At 42.3% G+C, this 20,640-nt stretch overlaps 1 protein-coding gene across 1 annotated transcript; it reads left to right on the top strand.

Annotated features, from left to right (window-relative positions):
• Window positions 1–11,982: 11,982 nt before the first annotated feature.
• thbs1a (thrombospondin 1a) lies at window positions 11,983–20,535 on the top strand. Its single transcript, XM_085258225.1, has 22 exons — window positions 11,983–12,147; window positions 12,249–12,332; window positions 12,598–13,157; window positions 13,265–13,343; window positions 13,428–13,517; window positions 13,602–13,711; window positions 14,045–14,164; window positions 14,560–14,656; window positions 14,766–14,939; window positions 15,029–15,205; window positions 15,287–15,460; window positions 15,548–15,828; window positions 15,927–16,145; window positions 16,254–16,361; window positions 16,770–16,929; window positions 17,017–17,135; window positions 17,434–17,668; window positions 17,779–18,006; window positions 18,094–18,365; window positions 18,461–18,558; window positions 18,660–18,799; window positions 18,888–20,535. The coding sequence occupies exons 2-22, from the start codon at window positions 12,269–12,271 to the stop codon at window positions 18,893–18,895; spliced, it is 3,513 nt and encodes a 1,170-aa protein (XP_085114351.1). The 5' UTR covers window positions 11,983–12,147; window positions 12,249–12,268; the 3' UTR covers window positions 18,896–20,535.
• The last annotated feature ends 105 nt before the right edge of the window (window positions 20,536–20,640 follow it).

Genomic DNA, 20,640 nt, shown 5'->3' with positions numbered 1-20,640 from the left:
AAATAAAGTCCCTGACATTTGTTTCTGGCAGCTGATCAGACATTATCTGATTGCCTATATGAACTGCAGAAGTGCAACATGATATTGTTGCTGATAGTGTCATAAGGAACATGTGCGTATTTCCATTTCACGCTTGAAATACTTGGTTGCACACCGTAAAGAAGCTCTAACATTCAATGATCTGTATTTTACTCGTGGTGTGGTATGCAAAGTAATTATTTGCAGCTGAAACAACACTACATTCCTCCTAACTCGGTGAATAAACCTCCTTTTTTTTCATTGGGGATTTTTGTCCAACCTGACATCCACCCTCACCTCTCTTCAGAAGTGCCGGCCAAAAAATGCAGCCTCTCCATTTGGTCCCCTGAGACATAACTTGAGCATAGTTCAGCTTTTACCGTGAATGCTCAGACATGACAGCAAGAGTTACAACTCCACCAGTGGAGGGAACCACCGATGTGGGGCATGGAAAGAAAATGTACAAAAGGAAGGGGGCGGGATGGGGTTCCCGTTACTCTCCAAGGGTGACGTCCCGATATTTTATGCCCTTTTCAGAGAAATCACCTCTTTTTGTGAGTTGGGGAGGTGGGGAAGTCCTAAAAACGTGTGGAAAATGTTGGAATCTTTGTTTGGTGAATAATTTCTTCTCTTTTATAGATGTTTGAAAAAAATGAAATAAAAACCCTCACCACGCAAATAAAATCGAATCTAAAAAACAAATATTTACTGACCGATATTTTGTGAAATAAACCTCACATGTGGCACACACATTGAGCAAGAATTGCTCACCTTTAAACCTGTACACACATAAAATTACTCTTGATGTTGTTGTTGTGTTTTTTTAATCAGCCAATACTCTTAATAAATAAATGTAGTTGTGATTATGGGAGAAAGTTTTGGCAACAATGAATCTGTGCTGACAGCGTTCCAGTCGGCCTGATGTGATGTACATGAGACACATAAATTTAAGCCCCGGGTCTTCGAGTGAACATCTGCGTGTTCTGGCGTGTCCCACATTGCGAGTGACTGGAAGTGATGCACGCTCCCTCTGAGACCTGCTAAAACTTTTTGGAATTAATCTTTTTTCACAACATGCGTGTTACCCAGAATTTAGCCAGTACACAAGTCATCGGTTTGGCTCGATAAAGCACAATAACATAGTAGTAATGCGCTTTTAAGGACATTGGCTCAGTGTTAGTCAGACAATAGCAATGTACCATGAAGTTTAATTGGGATATGTAACACAAAGTCCTGGTCAAAGGTAGCACCTGCTATTCCTGTTAGTGGTGTGAAATCCCCACTAACTTCCATTAATCCCAAAAAATGGAAAATAACAAACATTAGAAATAATTTTTTGCTAGTGCGAGTCGGGAATGGAAATGACTTCAAAGAAGGAAAATACATGTATTATATTCTCCACATGTCTGAAAGTGAAGCCAGGGCAGAAAACATGAAGAGGCTCATCATTCTATGTGTTATTTTCATCTTAATGTTACGCCCCACTTAATGAACGGAGTGTCGACTGGAGTGAGGGGTAACACAAAGTGAAAGGGAACACATGAACTACTGGAGAAAGAGATGTCAGTATACAAGATTTATTGCCTAAAACTACTACAGTACAAAAACACAGGGAAGCTCTTTTCTTCAGGGTCTCCAAGGCCAAAACAATAAACAAAACACCCCCTTTTAGCTAGAAATCAAAACCAAGTACTCACTAACCAAAAACAAAATACAATGGCTGAGCTCCCTGTCTAACCAAACCAGGAGAAAACAGGTGAAACAAAAATGGCAGAGAACCCCTACCTGCTTCCACAATGACAAACTAATTATCACAATAAGGGCACACCTTCGCTCACAATAAAAGAAAGAAAAACCAAAGTTCACAGAGGGTAAGTTCTCACACACATACACACTAAGGCCCGCTGCCCAAAACTCTACAGCTCACAGCTCTGGCAAACATGGGGAAAATGGCAGGGGGTGTGGCAGTTTAGGATGGCAGCCTATATGCCGTGGCTGACGAGCTGGAACACACCTCAGCTGCGGCTCATGAGGCAGACCTGCAACACAAGAAAAGGAGAAAAACAACTCTTCTACAGAGGGAGAGCCACTAGAGGTCAGCGACCGTAACACTTAACAGGACTGATTACCCAGCAGCCATGTTCAGCTCTGTACTTATCGCACGGCCGTATTTCAGACGCTGTTGTGGCGGTTCACTGATGTTGAACCGTGGGGAAAACAATCAGTCACGGTTTGTTTTAGCGCCCTCCAGAGCAACCAGGGCAACACAAAAGTAAGCTCAGACCCCAGGCTGCTGCTGCTGAATACAGCTCAAGTTTAGACAAGTTATTGTATGTGACCTCTTAAACCTGGCATTACAATAAATCACCTGTTATTGACTTCATAATAATGCTATATGTTTCATTGTAATGGAGGTGTATGAGGGCCTCCGTTTGAATCATATATTTAATCGTTTGCTTGCAAAGGATTCCTTTTTCATCACTGTTGTTCAGTAAAACAAGTTAAATCACATTGGGCTTACAATACCAGAACCCCTTGTTGTAAGTCACTGTTGCACATACTTGATGCCTACTGGTGGGAACTTCCAGTTCTCAGAGACCCTTTGCAAAAGTGGCTGAAGGAATAACACCAGTGAGGAATTGCATTGATGGCTTTTCAAGATGCAGGGACTCCAAACAGTAGTCCGCTATTCTTCCTTTAAGTGCTCTCCAAGCTGTAAAGAGGCGCTCGCAGGCCTCGTGGTAACAGATTCAGTTAGTGTTGAAAACAAAAAAGTAAAAAAATCCAAGACGATAGCTGTATTTGGGTACATTCTTCGGCAGCATTCCCAGACACCGACAGTGGCTTCAGTGAAGTCAGAGACACTGGTGAGTTTGCCAAGTTTAGCTAAAATACAGGAACAACTGACAGATTGTCCACGTTGGTGAATGATGGAAAGATTGGAAAGTAAATGGAATGAGATGGTAAGCACGGTAACCGAATCAAGGGAAAAAAAAGATAGCACGGATCTGTATACAGTATATTGAATACTTTTGCAAATGGTTTTTTTTTGGGTGTAAAGGTGTCTCAGTGGTACTTTGCCTGTTTGGCAGACGCAGTTTCTGCTGACTGGAAGAATCATCACAAGCAGTCATAAATTTAAAAGGGCCCTTGTCTCTATCAAGCACAAAGAACATAATAAACAGAAGCTGCTGTTATTAATTAGTTTCTTCACTGTGGACCTGACAGAAACCGTTCATCCGTTTCCAGGAGAAGAGCGGTGGAATGGCCTCAGATGGCATACGCCCCAGAACACGGTGGACACTTACCTTACTTAGCCAACCGTTTTGAATCAGCAGTAAATACTCCATGGTACATTTACAGACCCTAAAAGTGGCACCAAATGGAGAAAAAGAAAACTCTCAAAGTAAACTGGGCAGAATTGTAAGAGTGCGTGCCATCAGTCTTCACATGCAAATCTCTGCATAAGGACAGCATGCAAATATGGAAGGGTAATATTTTTCCAACGTATCCCCAAAAACCCCCAAACATACATGAGGTGTCAAAGATTTGCATATAGATGTTAAGTCATGTGAGAGATAAACTTATCATGTTGAGTCTGAGCCAGAGATTCCTGAACAAATGGAGCACGAACTGATGATCTATAGCTTAAGGAGAATCTGTGCAATGAAGCGTTTTGAAAATATGAAAACTGCACCTGGTTCTTCTCAGCGAAAACATGTGTAAGAATGTAAGGAATAGGATGACTTTTGCCTGACACCCCAGGCTTTTACATCATTAAAAAACAGCAACAAAAAAATTTAATTTAAATCAGCGTACTTGCTAGCATAGCATGCTAGCAACATGCTAACATACATGGACAATGCACCCTGGAAATTTGGGAGGAGCAGCATTACACTTTCAGTTTATTTATTTTGATCAGTATCAAGAAGGTTACAGCATCTAGAACACCGTGCTGTAGTGGATTTGTTGTTGTCTTCAAAGTAGGTCGGCCAGGTGCCATGACTTGCTAAAGGATAATGAATGTCCCTGTGCACTGGTGGGTAAAGGGATTGATGCCTAGCTTCTCCCTCTTGGCTCAATCCTCTCTGATAGTCTCACCTACATAATAAAGAATGTTTATCCCACACATGACCCATGCTTTCCAAGTGTGCATACAACTTGGTTTCCACACCCTCTTATCTCAAAGCACACACGTGATTAAGTCTCCACATGGGTCTGCAACAGGTCTGTGTAAAGCAATTCCACAAACAGACACGTGATCCAGGGATGCATGCATGTGTAACTTTGTTTTCTTGAACTTTCTGCTAGTATATTGAATTTGGAAGTGATATTTTAACCCTTATAAATGAGAACTGGTGTTTTTTACCCAATAATGCATTACTTTTACAAACATATTTACTTTATTGGCGTCATATTATTTTGGTTTTACAGCCCACAATTTTTGAGTTAAGTGCTGGAAAAAAATTTAAAAATGCAAAATTCTAAATCTTTCTTGCACTGACACAATCCAAGTATACAAAAGGACAAGCAATTATACTGCATGTATTTTCAGTCTGGGTGGGTCAATAATGCTACTGCTTATCAAGTGGACAGAAAGGAAATTCTTCATTGTCAAAGCAAAGTTGAGTGCTTATCAGTTAACCCATCCGCCCATGGTTCGTTTAATTTTCAGGGTCATCGCAGTCTGGGACAGTAACAACAAGGCAGATATAAGCAGACACAACATCCCACGATATAAATGTTAAAAGGAATGAACTGCATTTAAAAACACCCTTTTTCCCTTTTTAAGACTTAAAACATTCAAAGTCAAAAAACTAACCACCGCCAATCTGGCTGCACATGCAAGTGCAGTGTAAAGGCCAGCGAGTATTTTGGCTAAACTTGGTGAAAATATATGGTGGGTGATAATTTACTTTATCTGTACAGCATGATTTAATTAGTCTGTCAAGATTGTATTGACTTAATGCCATGAGAAACTATTCATTCAATCTCTATTTTGGAGTTTAATGCTGTTTAGTTGAGAATTTGGAAGCCTATTTGGACTGACTTGCTGTTTGGGTCTTCCGAGTTGACTTTTTTCCAGATGTTGCAACTGACTGGTGTAACAGGACCGTCTGGGGTGCAAGGTAGCAGGAAGGAGTGAGGCAATGGTGACCAAAGTGTTGTGTATGATACTGTAGGATGTGTTGTAACCCATTTTGTAGAACACTTCCACAACTTTCCCAACACCTTTATACATGATATTTGGGGATGCAGTTGCTGTATTTTTCCACTCTTATTTACAACCAAATGTCTTAAAGGTCTAAAATTAGCTGGATAAAATCATGCAAAGAGCATTCTCTTTGTTTTGCTTTAAGCTGGACTTGTTAGGAAGTATAACTTCTGGTCAAACCATTTCGATACACTTTCCAAAAAGTCATTATCCATTTGTGTGGCCATCAGGAACTCCAGCCTGACGGGCCTCGGGGTCTCTCACAAACCAAACACTCTCTTGTTCTTCTTCCAAAACATCTTTAACATTCCTGGGTACAGTTCTTGCAGCTAAGGGGCTGATGATCTGTCAGCTCATCAGTCAAAGGTTTGCATTCAGCACCGCAGCAGAACAGTCATGGCACAGCAGCAAACATTCACCATCATCACTCACTGAAAGGGCCGCTTGGACAACTAGCGTGCCATGAGCAGCGTGACTGAGTCAATGTCCATCTGTAAACATTAAGAGGTTGTCAGAGCGCCTGTCCAACATAATCAGACTCTGACATCACTTGCCGGAATCATGCAGAGTCACTGAAACCAATTAATTATTTTCTTCCGTGCATACATCCAAGGACAATGTAGCTCAATGCCACAAAAAAGTGGCATCTAAATCTGCCAAAGGTTCTTTGCAGTTTTGGTGTTAAGCATATTAACAAAACTAGTGATCAGTGGTGTGTTGCAATTGATGCAGAAATGCTTAAACATGTAATATTTTCTACACAACAGACAGAACAGGTTCTTATAAATTTCTGTTTCACAGAATATCATTTTTGCCAAGCTCGAAAGCCACCGGTAATATCCACATTTCCTTCTTTCATCCCTCCAAGGCCAAGCATGGATTATGATCAATGATTTACAACAGCCAGCGCATCCAAGTCATTTTCGTCTCCTGTCTTGTTCCAAAGACAAAACAGCTGAAAGAATTAAAACAAATAGTTTAGTTTGGCAACATGCATTCTGTTCTTTTCATAAAGATACTATTGATTCCCAGATTTCCTTGGAAGAGCCTTTAACCACTGTTAGATAAGATTCCTTGTTAAAGCATGTGTCACGCAAAATTCAATATACACCTGACGAGGCAAGAGTTCAGGATGAGTGTTAGTACTGTGAAGATTAATTACACTTTTTATCACGAACTACATTTTCTGACTAGTTGGCACATTTCCTTCTTACTAACACTTTATATTTTATTTATCCAGATTGGACGGGGGGTGTTGAGCGATTTTCGTAAGCTTGCACCACCCTGGGCATGTCTTGTGACAGATAAGATGATGACTGATACATCATCCTGCTAATAAATGAGTCTTTCATAAACATCTTTTTTTTCTCATTTAAATAATAGATTTTATTCTGTGTTTAAAAAAATAGCTGCAGGGAACACAGACTATGCCCAGGCTAAAGCTGGTATTTGACACTTGATGAATTAGTCATACAGAGTTTCTAGTGAAAGCCTCAACCTGTCAATACAATACCAGCGATGTGCTACGTCATACATTGCTTAATATCGGTCCCGTAAGCTGCCCGTTGTCAGATGTTAAGCACGCTGTTGCCAATGCGGTTGTAAACACACAGTGGATGGAAAAACCCCAGAGCGGCTTGGAGTTAATAAACAATGGAGGAGAGTTTGTATCCAACTACAAAATAGTTCAGATTTAACATTCAAGGCTTACAAGCATTCAAATTAGAAGTGAACGTCTCAGCGCTTATTTGTTATTTTTTTGTAGTAACTAAAATGGGATTTGCGCCTGTCTCTATTGTAGTGGCACCTCTGTAACACACTATCATGGACCTAGCAGCCAGGAACACACAGGCACAAATTTAATCTTTTATTATACCCCAAAGTCACAAAATGATTACAAAAATTCAAAAACAAACTTTTTTAAGAACCAAGTGAGCCCATAAAAGAGGTTAACTTAACAAAACTCAACTCAACAAACTGACTATATGCCAAAGGTGAAAAGTACAGAGATAACCAATAACCATCATTCAAGAAGAACCCCATTCGCCCCGACATTATCACAACAGATGGTTCAGTCCATTTTATTGGCTTCTGCATTTAAACCAGCTTCACCCTCAGCCTGCTCTTTCACCCAAACTAGGAAGGACTGGAGCGGCAGCCAGGTAACTCAAAAAGAACAGAAATCTAATTAACATAACATATACCCTTATAAAATAACAAACAAGGCAAAAAAGAGTCTATGCCAGCATTTGGACTATAGCTTAGTCATGCATTACAGGTAAACTCAAAATATTAAATTGGCTAACTTGTGATCACAGAAGCTTTAGAGCACAATGAGAGAAAACGATAAAATGAATATTACCCAAGTATTTCAATTGTGGGGTTGCATGCAGCCATCACACACCCAAAGGTTCATTTAGCAATTCCATTCAATTCAATTCAGTTTTATTTATACAGCGCCAAATCACAACAACAGTTGCTTCAAGGTGCTTTATAATGTAAGACCCTACAATAATACATATAGAGAAAAACCCAACAATCATATGACCCCCTATGAACAAGCACTTTGGCGACAGTGGGAAGGAAAAACTCCCTTTTAACAGGAAGAAACCTCCAGCAGAACCAGGCTCAGGGAGGGGCGGGGCCATCTGCTGCGACCGGTTGGGGTGAGAGAAGGAAGACAGGATAAAGACATGCTGTGGAAGAGAGACAGAGGTTAATAACAAGTATTCATTCACTTTCTAAACCATGAATCAAACCTATTGCAGCTGGGTGACAGACACAACTGCACCGCCACAATCTAGTTTTAGAATCACTCGTTAACTTAACATGCATACCTTTTGGATGTGTAAACCAGAACAGTGCTGTGGTTTTTGTATTTTTATAATAATACTTGCAGTTTTCCCCCAAGCTCCAAAGCTCAGCCAGGTAAGCTAGCTGAGAAGGCCTTTTATACAAGACAATGGACTGGAAGCAGGGGACGTCACACTGGGATATGGGGACTATCTGGAATTTGTTGACTGTAGTCCTGGTAGGGAATCAGGGTTTATGTATTATTGTTTGTGTAACACTACTATCTTGTATCTGGCAGGCTGCCCTATGTCTAGATATGCCCTTTTGTGTTAATTGCCAGGGAAGGCCAGTTATGTTCATGTAACTATAGTGTTTTTTGCTAATCTTTTAGTTGACCTCATTTTGAGTTGAGCTACTATTGGATCCTTTATATCATTTTGGATGTGAATACTGTTATTTAACTTTCTGCTTGTGCTTTCCAACTAAAACCACCTTTTGCAATAAAGCATATCTTATCTTTGTTTTATAATTTCTGTTACTTTTTCTTTAATTTTGTTACTCTTCACAAGGTGTGTTACTGTGCAGCGCGTGTGTCATCACTTCTCCTTTGTATATATAAAGCGCAGCTCTCGCTGTAGTTTCACAAGATTGACTGCATTGCCATAGTGCTCTTCCTACCTTTGTATTCTGCTTTTCTGCGTCATTAGTTTTGATTTGTTTGACTGTTGGACTGACTGTTGCCAGTGCAAGGCCTACAGTAACTACAGAGTAAGAATTTTCTGTTACATGGGTCTCTCTGCCTCATGTCTTTTTGAAACTTTGATTCATGCACGTTATGGAAACAGTGCTTGATCATTGATCATGATGAATTGATCTGATCTGAACTGATCATCGGCCTCCATGATCAACATTTGACACTTATATTTGTGGCAATCTGAGCATGACATGATCAGAGCACTAGTGCTAAGGGAAATGATTTGTCCTTCCGTGGTATATCTATGAAATTCACACATGACAGGGTAACTGCTGCTGCTCATGCTAACTTTATTATAAACAAACCTGGAGTGTGTTAGGTGGTTTTCTCAGTGTTAAATATAAACTCATATCTGTAAAATAAAATAAAAACTTCCTAGTGTTTTAAACAATAAATGCAGAAGTTATTTGGAACTCAGCTTGATTTGGTGCACAAAAACAGATATATTTATCCAGTAAGGCAGAGATAAACTCAACAAAATGAGGTAGTTTTATCCATGTGGAAAAAGAGCAGATTAAACACAAACGAACACCCACCCACGGACACTGCTTCTTAGCACCCCCAGTTTATAGAAACTGGCTTGGGAATACACTCGGAGTAAACACTTGCTATCTATGGACCGTTTCCGTTTTGGCTCAGCTTACTGGGTATTCATCGGTACTTGCCCCGCGCTATGAGCTCACAGTGAAATGTGTCCAGTCACACCTACATACGATATCTCCCAAATTCTTTTCCATGAAACCAGAGTCTCTTGTCCCACCTTAATCCCATTTCACATCCCCGAAGCCTTTTTCCACTTCAATAACAGTTTGACCTTTTAAAATCCACTGCTGCCTCATCACCTCCTGCAGACTTATGTTTCACTAAGGTGAGTAGTACACGCTGTAAATCCTGTATGTCACAGAAATGCCAGGGGGTTATAAAACTGTTGCATTCCTGCGGTATGTGTCAGGTTTCAGTTAACGGACTCAGGCGCAGACCGGGACTCCTTACAGGATTTACAGATTTTATTTACACAACAACACCAGGTGATGCTATTTACAAAGTGCTGGAGGGAGGGGAGGGGGGTCCAGGGTTCCGGGGTATGTGAGGGAAAAGACGGGAATCTGACGTCCTCCAAAGGCTCTCTCTCTTCACTCCCCACACTGGGGAAACACCATCCACTCACTCGTCCACGGGATGACAGGCAGGCAGGGAAAGGTCCGGGATAGATCTGTACACAGAGATAATAGTTAGAGGCGAACAGACGGAACGAACTCACAGATCCTTATTTACAATCTACTGAGCGACTGACGCTGATAACTCAACGATCCAGTGACGAGTGACACAGTGCTGCTGTCTTAAATCGGCCTTGTGATTATCCCGATCGGCAGCAGGTGCGTGGGCCAGGGGCGGGAGCCCATAATGAGCATCGCCCCGGCAGGAGAGAGAGAGAGAGAGAGAAAACATGTTGCCTAATACAGAATCAGCTGGTGAGGCACAGGGACCATGACAGTATGTACACACTGGCCACAGAACAGGTATCCAGATGCGTCTCATCTCAATTAGAACTCCATAACCTATTTCTAGTCATCTGCTCTATTTTAGAATCAAAGTCTTCGCAGCATGCAAGACGCCTCAGCTCCCTCGTTTTTCCAGAAGCCTTTAATCTCTGCCATACTCTCGCTCTCTCTCCTCAACTTTCCTGTCGGCAAGAGTCTGCAAGAGTTAGCAGACAGTCATTTTTAGTGAAAAACGCCAAATGCAGCAAACTTTGAACAAGTCTCTGTGAAGAGGACTGTCTTTACTTGGTGGTGGCGTGGGAAAGACAAGGGAGACACAGAACATGAGGCCACAGGCACAGAGCTTTAACCTTTAACATGGTGGACAGAGATGTTGTCTTAACAAACACTATTTTCATGATTTCACTTTATTTTTTTCTATTAGTATTAATCACATTGTTGACCCTACAATATTAGAAAGAAACCCTAACAATCACACACGCTCTATGAGCAAGCACTTGGTGACAGTAGGAAGGAAAAACTCCCTTTAAACAGGAAGAAACCTGCTGCAGAACCAGACTCAGGGACTGGCAGACATCTATGGTGACCGGCTGGAGGTGAGGAGAGGGAGGCAGGACAGAAGACACGATGTGGAAGAGAGCCAGAGATTAAATGCAAAATGGTGTACAAACGCATACATCATATTTTATATGAATGCACTGGTAAATGCACCTAAATAATGGACAAAGGCGTTCAGCCACTTCTATAGATTAAAATCTGTCCAAACAAACATAATACTAATGACACATGTCATAAAATACAGCATTTAAAACAAAATAAAATGTGTTTTAGGGATTTTCTTCATGTAACGTTAACAGATAGTTGCACATCCCTTTAAACCACAGTAAATATTTGCTTCTATTTTCTCCTAGAGAAAATATTCTGTCCTCGGTATCCTCAGCATTTACATTTTCCACTTTTTGTGCGTAGATCACAAATTTATTGTATATTTAGTAATAAACTCTTTCCAAAAGTAAAACCAAGCTTTTTCCTGGACACCCCTTTAAATATTTTGTTTTCCACACATCACTGGTACAAAGAAATTTAGACAAGATTCTTCCAACGTATCTCTCACTCCCCCAGACCAGTACACCGTGTTCGTTACTCAATGAGTCCCCTGGTGGCCACCAGAGTAATAACAAAAGAATAAGCAGGGAGACTTTTTTTTTTTTTTACCAGTAATGATGCCCTGCGCGTGAGGAATAAGCATAGGCTCGCATTAATAGGTGAGTGCAGGGTATGAAATATAATTTAATGTTTTATATGGCTTTTAAATCCATTCATAGCTGGTTTTGTATTACCAGTCTAGAAAGATTATTGCCCTTTGAATCATATTCAGTCAAATTAATATATACTTTTCCCGCCCGAAATGGTATTTAAATGAAATTAAGACTATTTGATAATTACTTTTATTCGACCGGAAGCGGCCAAGTCTTGGCTTGAGCGCGTGGATGAAATACTTGTCCGATGATGGAAATTCTGCTCAGGAATGCATTTTTCCCTCCTCCGTGTGTGTGTGTGTGTGTGTGTGTCGGATATTCCTCTGACTGGCTGTGAGGTAACAAAATAAGTCCGTCCCTCTCTCTTCCGATTGGTCCAGAGTGGATTCAGGAATGTGCTTAAACTGGTTAAATAGCGCTTATATCCACTGGATAGGTCAGTAGAATAAGTGGAAGCATCAAAATAAACGGGAGCTCAAAGAGATTTTACTATCTGCTGAGCTTCTGTTAGAGCTGAACGAGGAGAACAGGATAAATAATAGGAATTGCAAGGACTTTTTTTCTTCCTCTTTATCCAGCTTCCAGCGGTATTTTTTCTTTTTTAAGGTTTGTAAATCATTTTTAGACGATTATTTGATATTTTATTAATGCACAGGATCTTGTCCGGATGTGTTCAGTAACTGTTTGTTATTCTTTGGTTGCGATAGGGTTCACTTGAGGTTTCGAGATGATGCTGTGTGGCATCTCTTTGCTCTTGATGCTTTGGAGTTGTGAGGGCGCACGGCTGGCAGGTGAGAATGGAAAAACTGCCTGTTGTTAAGTTTTTAAACCTTTTGTTTCATATTAAAACTGCAGGGAAATTGAAAGTGGTTTTCAGCTAATTCATTAAAGATAAAATTGATGCATTTACGTGTTTTTTGGTTGTTGTTTTTACACGTAACGTTATCGTGTTATAGCCTGTTTCTTTTGTGGTTTTCTTTGTTTTCTGTGAGCTGTTATGAGACACAACGAGGAGAAAAAAAAAGTAAATGCTGCTTTTCTTTTCTTTGACCGCAGAGAGTCGGGATGATAACAGCGTGTATGACTTATTTGATTTGGCCCGGGTAAATAAGAGACACCATGGCGTGAGTACGGTCAAAGGCCAAGACCCAAACAGCCTAGCGTACAAGGTCCTGAACGCGAGCCTGATCCCCCCCGTCCCCGACAGCTCCTTCAGGGACCTCCTCGACTCCATCCAAACAGAGCGAGGCTTCCTTCTCCTGGTCAACCTGAAGCAGTTCAAAAAAACCAGAGGCAGCCTTTTAACTGTTGAAAAAACCGACGGATCCGGGCCCATCTTCGAGATTATTTCCAACGGGAAGGCGAACACGCTGGATTTGGTGTACTCCACCGTTGACCAGCAGCAGGTCGTATCTATTGATGAGGTCGATTTGGCCACCGGGCAATGGAAGAACATCACCCTGTTCGTTCAGGATGACCAGGCGCAACTTTTCGTCGGCTGTGAAGGGTTCAAACACTCAGAGTTGGAAGTGCCAATCCAGAAAGTGCTCTCCCAGGAGGTGGCAGACACAGCCAGACTCAGGATCGGGAAGGGAGCTCTAAAGGACAAATTTTACGTAAGATGTGCTTTATTTTGGAAGAACCCAGTAACAGTAATGATAAACCAAAATACCATTTAATGCACTATATTGTGTCTTTAAATATTTATGATTTCTTATTTCAGGGAGTACTCCAGAATGTGCGCTTTGTCTTTGGTACAACTCTGGATGCTATACTGAGAAATAAAGGATGCCAAACTGGAGGTAAGTCTTAAAACTGCATAAATAAAACATCAGTATAGTGTGCATACGATTAGACTTAGACTTCTCCCCTCTTCTCTCCTGAAGCTGCTATAACTGATGTCATGACCTTGGATATCCCAGTCAATGGCTCAAGCCCTGCCATTAGGACCGATTACACTGGTCACAAAGCCAAAGGTAACACCTGTCTTCTGTAATAAATCAAATCTTGTACATTTAAAAGTGGAGATAATTCAATGAACTCCTCCTTCCGACATCCAGATCTGCAGTCCGTCTGCGGCTTCTCCTGTGAAGACATTGCCAACATGTTTAACGAGCTCAATGGACTCAATAAGGTTGTTAGACAGCTGTCAAATAACCTCCAAAGACTGGTAAGTGCAAAAGGCAATTAGGATCTTCTCTTTGTCATAATTCACTCCCTCTTTTCCCTCTCCGCTCCCTCTCCTCCTCTGCTTCCACTTAATGCATTCCCAGTGCGTAACCACTTGTCGCTGTAATGGCTTGTCCCCAGCCAAGTCCTTAATGAGACCCATGTGAATACACAAATATGTTTGGCTGTCAGCGGCATTTGCACTGCTTCGCTAAATTCAAGCGATGTCTTAATCACGGCATCGGTCAGTGATTCATTTGTACTGGAACCTTGGCAAAGTGAAAGTTTTCCATCCTTAGTAATTAACCCCCTTTCTGTACCTCCTTCCCTCCAGGAAAGCGAATCCAGAAGAATTTATATGGATTTGCACAAAGGAGTTTGCATCCACAACGGCATCAAGTACCAGGACAGAGATGAATGGACCGTCGATAGCTGCACCGAGTGCACATGCCAGGTAGGCATCATCACACCTGCTGGAATGCAGGATTGGTCGGGGGAAAGCCATAGCCGAGCTTCCTCTGTCCCCGCTGCAGTAAAGTCATAATCCGGTTTACATTATCACCTGCCTTTATAATCACCGTGCTCCTGCCTGAAGGCTATCAACACTTTGTCTGAAAGCATCAAGAGAGCAGCATGGGGCAGCATTGTGCTCGTGTTGTGTAATGAGTTGAGTGTTCAGTGAGGATTATGTCTTGTAGCAACACAGTAGTAGTGTCATGTCGCTGATAAGTTCACTCCGTCGTGAAATATATCAATTAGGCTTGGAATAGCACCAGCAAAGCCTCGTTTTTTTCTCCCCTTCCTGCTAACTCATTATACTTGTACTAATTAATGTTTTCCTTTGTCCAGAAATCTGTGACCGTGTGTCGCAAAATCACCTGCCCTCTGATCCCATGCGCTAATGCCACCGTGCCCGACGGAGAGTGCTGCCCTCGCTGTGGAACACGTAGGTTTTTAATTTTTTCTGACTTTAATCAGATTTTCTTCCTCGATGACTTTCCAGCAAAGAAACAAGCCCCCATGCCCAATCATTTATGCCTCCTCTCCCTTTACAGCAAGCGACTACGCAGAAGACGGCTGGTCCGCCTGGTCTGAGTGGACCCAGTGTTCTGTGACTTGCGGCCGTGGCATCCAGCAGCGCGGCCGCTCCTGCGACCGCATCAACAGCAAGTGTGAGGGCACCTCTGTGCAGACCCGTGACTGCTACCCACAAGAATGTGACAAACGCTGTAAGTCGCCAAACATTCTTAACGCTGACGTTGTTACAGTACGTTTTCCCAGAACATGATGAATTAATGGCGTACACGTCCATTCACAGTCAAGCAGGATGGAGCCTGGAGCCACTGGTCACCCTGGTCTTCCTGCTCTGTGACCTGCGGTGAGGGGGTCATGACTCAAATTCGCCTTTGTAACTCCCCCATGCCCCAGATGGGCGGCAAGGACTGCGAGGGAGAGGGACGTCACACCAAAGTCTGCAGGAAGTCGCCCTGTCCTAGTAAGTCAAATGCCACCATTGAATTCTAAAGTGCATAATTATACAGGGCACAAAAAAACTCATTTCTTTTGTACGCCTTAGTCAATGGAGGCTGGGGACCTTGGTCACCTTGGGACATCTGCTCTGTTACCTGCGGAGGAGGCGTTCAGACCCGTAAACGTCTCTGTTCCGACCCTGCCCCCAAATATGGCGGAAAGGACTGTATCGGCGATGCTTCTGAATCTCAAATTTGCAACAAACAGGAGTGTCCTATTGGTGAGCATCTGAGCCTATTAGCCTAACGTAAACTTGCAGCACAATTTATAGCCTCATTCTTAAGTTAGGAAATCTTTGTCTTTGCAGATGGCTGTCTCTCCAGCCCCTGCTTCCCAGGCACAAAGTGCACCAGCTTCCGAGACGGCTCATTCAAGTGTGGCAGGTGTCCATCCGGCTACACAGGGAACGGCATCACCTGCAAAGACATCGACGAATGCAAAGAGGTCCCCGATGCTTGCCATATTCATAACGGAGTCCACCGTTGCGAAAACACGGAGCCGGGTTACAACTGTCTTCCCTGTCCCCCGCGTTTCTCTGGTCCTCAGCCGTTTGGAAGAGGTGTGGCAGAGGCAACTGCTAAAAAACAGGTTTGGATTATTACTTAAATCTGTTTTGTTTCTGTTGTTGTTGTTGCCTGGTTCACTAGCAGCTTGCATGTTTTTTAATCATCTGTAATTTTCCTTAGGTTTGCGTTCCTCGCAACCCTTGCAAGGACGGAAGCCACAACTGCCATAAAAATGCAAACTGCATCTACTTGGGTGTCTTCTCCGAGTCTATGTTCCGCTGTGAGTGCAAGCCAGGATATGCCGGGAATGGACGCATTTGCGGAGAGGACAGCGACCTGGATGGATGGCCCAACACTGACCTGCCGTGTGTGGAAAATGCCACTTATCACTGCAAGAAGGTACGCCAGACCCCACATGGACAAAAATACACAAAGGCCGTTATTATCCATGTGCGCTCTATTATTGTGATGATTGCCTCCTGAACCTCTCCTTTTGTCTCTTTACAGGATAACTGCCCCAACCTTCCCAACTCCGGCCAAGAAGATCATGACAAAGACGGCCTGGGTGATGAATGTGACCACGATGATGACAATGATGGGATCCCCGATGATAGGGTGAGTAATCACGGCAGTTTCTTTTTTAGCCACGCTTTCCTCGGAGACCAGACATAGTAATCAGCTGTAGCCATCCTTCCTCTGGGTGGTAGAAATGCAAAGTGTTTATGTGCTTTCACCATAGAATCAAAGTGGAAAGTAAGTAAGCAGAGGAGTAGCGTAATATAATTTCTGCAAAAAAAAAACAGAATTGAGGACAACGTGGCTTGTTGCCCGTAATTCTTAGTGTGGATTCGGAAAGTTGGGCAAGAAATATGCAGTGGTAAAAAAAAAATCACCAGTGGAATATCACATTCCAGCTTAAGCAAGAAAAAAGTCTGGAAGAGCAAAGTTTTATTCCTATAAATATGACTTCTCTGAGTCGTGACCCATTTTAGTAATTAAGCTGTGATCTCTCCATTAATTTAGGACAACTGCCCAAGAGTGTACAACCCCTCCCAGGATGATGCAGACAGGGATGAAGTTGGTGATAACTGTGACAACTGTGTATATGTAGCCAACACTGACCAAACAGACACTGACAACAACGGAGAGGGTGATGCCTGCGCTGTTGACATTGATGGTGATGGTAAGTTATTTCTCCATATTCTTGCTTTAATCTTGAAACAAAAAAAGCATTCAGAAGGCTAAAAATTAAATCAAAATTGCTCAACAGGCATCCTGAATGAGAATGACAACTGCCCATATGTCTACAACGTGGACCAGAGAGATACCGATAGGGACGGCGTTGGAGATCACTGCGATAACTGCCCTCTGGAGCACAATCCTGATCAGGTAACATCATCTTTCACTTCTACTTCACTGCTGTGGGGACTTACAAGGTTAAATCACATCTGCTTTAATCAAGAGAGGAATGTGACAGCTCTAAAGAGAACGAGCACAGTGCTCCCTCTTCTCTTTTCTCTTCCTTTGTCTGGAGGGACATTGCTTGCATACCTGAAAACAAGGGTCTCCTTTTTAAAATTGCAACCAGGGCAGCACCTCTCATACTGAGGCCGATGAAAAACAGAGGAGGGAATTATGTGAAGCGAGTGCGAGGGTCTCATCAAAAAGGAATTTTGCTCTTTTGCAGATCGACTCTGACTCGGATCGCGTGGGAGACAAGTGCGACAGCAACCAGGACATTGACGAGGACGGTCACCAGAACAACTTGGATAACTGCCCCTACATTCCGAATGCGAACCAGGCAGACCACGACAAGGATGGCAAGGGTGACGCCTGCGACCACGATGATGACAATGACGGCATTCCAGATGACAAAGACAACTGCAGACTGGCCTTTAACCCTGATCAGCTGGACTCTGATGGTAAGTCCATCTCTCGGTTAACAGTCCTGTAAAACGCTGGTGCCTTGATTTTCTAAATCTTTGTTGTAGAGCATTTTTTTTGATTTCCAATGTATTTACTTTCCTCTCAGGTGATGGACGTGGTGATGTGTGCAAAGATGATTTTGATCAAGATAATGTTTTGGACATCTATGATGTATGCCCGGAAAACTTTGCCATCAGTGAAACCGACTTCCGCAGATTCCAGATGGTTCCTCTGGACCCCAAAGGTACCTCCCAGATCGACCCCAACTGGGTTGTCCGGCATCAGGGCAAGGAGCTGGTCCAGACTGTCAACTGCGACCCTGGCATTGCTGTCGGTATGTAATATACGGACAGACGTTTTTTCTGCAATGAACACAAACTGGTAGCAAATTGATACTAATCCATCTTTTTTTAAAATTCAGGTTATGATGAGTTCAGCGCGGTGGACTTCAGTGGAACATTCTTCATCAACACGGACAGAGACGATGACTACGCTGGTTTCGTGTTTGGCTACCAATCCAGCTCGCGCTTCTACACAGTGATGTGGAAACAGATCACCCAGACGTACTGGTCCAACACACCCACAAGAGCTCAGGGCTACTCCGGCTTGTCAATCAAAGTGGTCAACTCCACCACAGGGCCCGGTGAGCACCTGAGGAACGCCCTGTGGCACACCGGAGACACCCCAGGACAGGTGAGCACAGCTGAACTGACTCAGAGTTTGAGGCGTAATTGAGGAAAACGTTTGAGACTTTTCTCATTGTAACTTTTGCTAATTGTAACTTTTAGGTGCGCACTTTGTGGCACGACCGCAAGAATATTGGCTGGAAAGACTTCACTGCCTACAGATGGCATCTGACCCACAGACCCAAGACTGGACTTATCAGGTGAGACCAAAACCCCAGAAGAAGAAGAAAAAAAGCTCTTTCATTCAGTTGCATAGTTTAAAACTTCTCCACTGCTCCACTGACTGTATTTTATTTTGTAGAGTGGTCATGTATGAAGGCAAGAGAATCATGGCTGACTCCGGAAACATCTACGACAAAACCTACGCCGGTGGGCGGCTAGGCTTGTATGTCTTCTCTCAGGAGATGGTTTACTTCTCAGACCTCAAATACGAATGCAGAGGTAAGTACACATTTGAAGGTTAGATGCATTTGAAACCACTTACCTGAAACTTTATTCCTAACATCTTTCTATCTGCGACTCCTTTCAGATACATAATCGGAGCACAGAGGCTTTTAGAAGAATGTATCAGTGTGAAACGAGACCTGGATCGACTTATTTAACTCCCTTCCTTTGAGAAATACGCGTTGGAAGTATGAAGAGCAAGCGAGCTAACGTGAGGTGACCTCAGGAGTCTAAGCCAAATGAAAGTAAATTCTGCACCACAGCACCAAACTCAAATTTTGAGCACGGCTCTGCTCAGAAGACGATTGGCTCTCTCACTCTGTTTGCTCTGATCTGCGTTGAAAGAGGGCCACATTTTCTTGCTTTGCACACCTGAACTGTTGTCGGTATTCCTCTGTGGATGAGGGACCAAAGGGAAGAGTGTTTCTGTTCGTTTTTGTTTTTTTAAGAAAAGATATTTTTGTGTATTAATATGCATCTGCTGTGGACTCAGATATACTTGTTTCAGTATGAAGAAAACAGTAGGAGAACTTTGTTAAGTTTGGAGGGTGAGATTACCCTTTGAAGGAACTCTTGAGGGACAATGGACAGTATGGACTGACTGTTACTATCAAAGAGAGTGAATGCTATGTGTGTTTGTGCATTTGTTCCACCTGATGAGCGCAATTATTGAGATAACCGAGTCGAAATTTGATTTTAATTCCCTGTGACAGCCCCCTTTTTAAAGGCACGTGCGTGTATCCAAGGCGCAGGGCTGGCCCGAAATATTCGTTTTCTCAGGAAAAGAGCACTAGAAGAAACAAGGAGAGCACAATATTAAGGACAGCACAGGGCCCCAAGGCAGGCACGCTGCTTTGGAACAGTAATTATGAGCAAATATAACGTGGATAACTAATATGTGAGGGGCCAGTCTGTTTCCTAAGATTATTGTAAGTGTAACTGTTTATAGCTTTAATTGTTGCTCATTTTTCCACCTTTAAATGTCAGCAGCAACCCGTGAAATCGGGATCCTCTAAAGATTAAGAGTTATTAACCTCGGACCAAAACCACAAAACAAAAAACATCAACAACACCATCTCTAAATATTCCACTTCTGCAGTGTGTGTGGCTGGTGTGCCTGAGCTTGTGTGTACAATTTCTGACAATGGAAAACAAAAAGGAAACCCTTTATGTACAAATATTACCTCATTAGTTCTTTTTGTGCTGAGACCAGCAATACACGAGAATCCCTTGTCTTATCAACAGAGTATAAATTGGTTGGCTTCTATTTTTTCTCTTTTTTTCTTTAAAGCAAGACTTTTACTATCATTTATATGCTGTATATAAGATATTTTTGTAGCAAAAGAAGCCCAAACGGGAACGTAAAGGATTAAAGAAATGTTGCCTTGACTGTGTTTTGCGATATGTATTTGTGGCGTCTTGATAAATTATTCTGTTTGTTTTATGTTGAGGGTATTTCATTTTGTGTAGATGTATGCTATTTAAATAATTTATCTAGAAGCGTAGCCTCATATGGAAGCGTTTCTGTCTGTATAAACTTATTTGCACACTGACACGAGGATGTCTTTGTCATTTTGGTTTTTGTATGTCTTTTTTTTAATATTAGTGAAGCTTTTCTATAAACATTTGTCCCATAGTTTTTACCCAAAGTGCTGTTTTTTACTCCTACTTGTTATTTTACTATGTAAAGTGAACATTAAACTCTCTAGAAAAAAGTTCCAAAGGTTCTTGGTGTCTTTTTGGGAAAACAAACAGTTAAATACTTGATAACCCAAGCGTCTGTCGCTGTGATTTTTGACATTCATATCTAATTCAACTAAGGTCTTCTTAGAAAAGCA

Source organism: Mchenga conophoros, linkage group LG19 (genome assembly GCF_057382185.1).
Source record: "Mchenga conophoros isolate Kocher_MC1m ecotype Shallow Benthic linkage group LG19, M_conophoros_male_GT1.1, whole genome shotgun sequence".
Classification (NCBI taxonomy): Eukaryota; Metazoa; Chordata; class Actinopteri; order Cichliformes; family Cichlidae; genus Mchenga; species Mchenga conophoros.
This window is presented reverse-complemented; position numbering and strand designations above follow the sequence as displayed.

What these genes read in the sequence shown, in the direction of transcription:
- thbs1a (XM_085258225.1), top strand. Translation starts at nt 12,269, where the DNA reads ATGATGCTGTGTGGCATCTCTTTGCTCTTGATGCTTTGGAGTTGTGAG. An exon ending in CTGCCCTCGCTGTGGAACAC is followed by an intron (nt 14,657 to 14,765) that starts GTAGGTTTTTAA and finishes CTCCCTTTACAG; the next exon opens with CAAGCGACTACGCAGAAGAC. An exon ending in CGACCCTGGCATTGCTGTCG is followed by an intron (nt 18,007 to 18,093) that starts GTATGTAATATA and finishes TTTAAAATTCAG; the next exon opens with GTTATGATGAGTTCAGCGCG.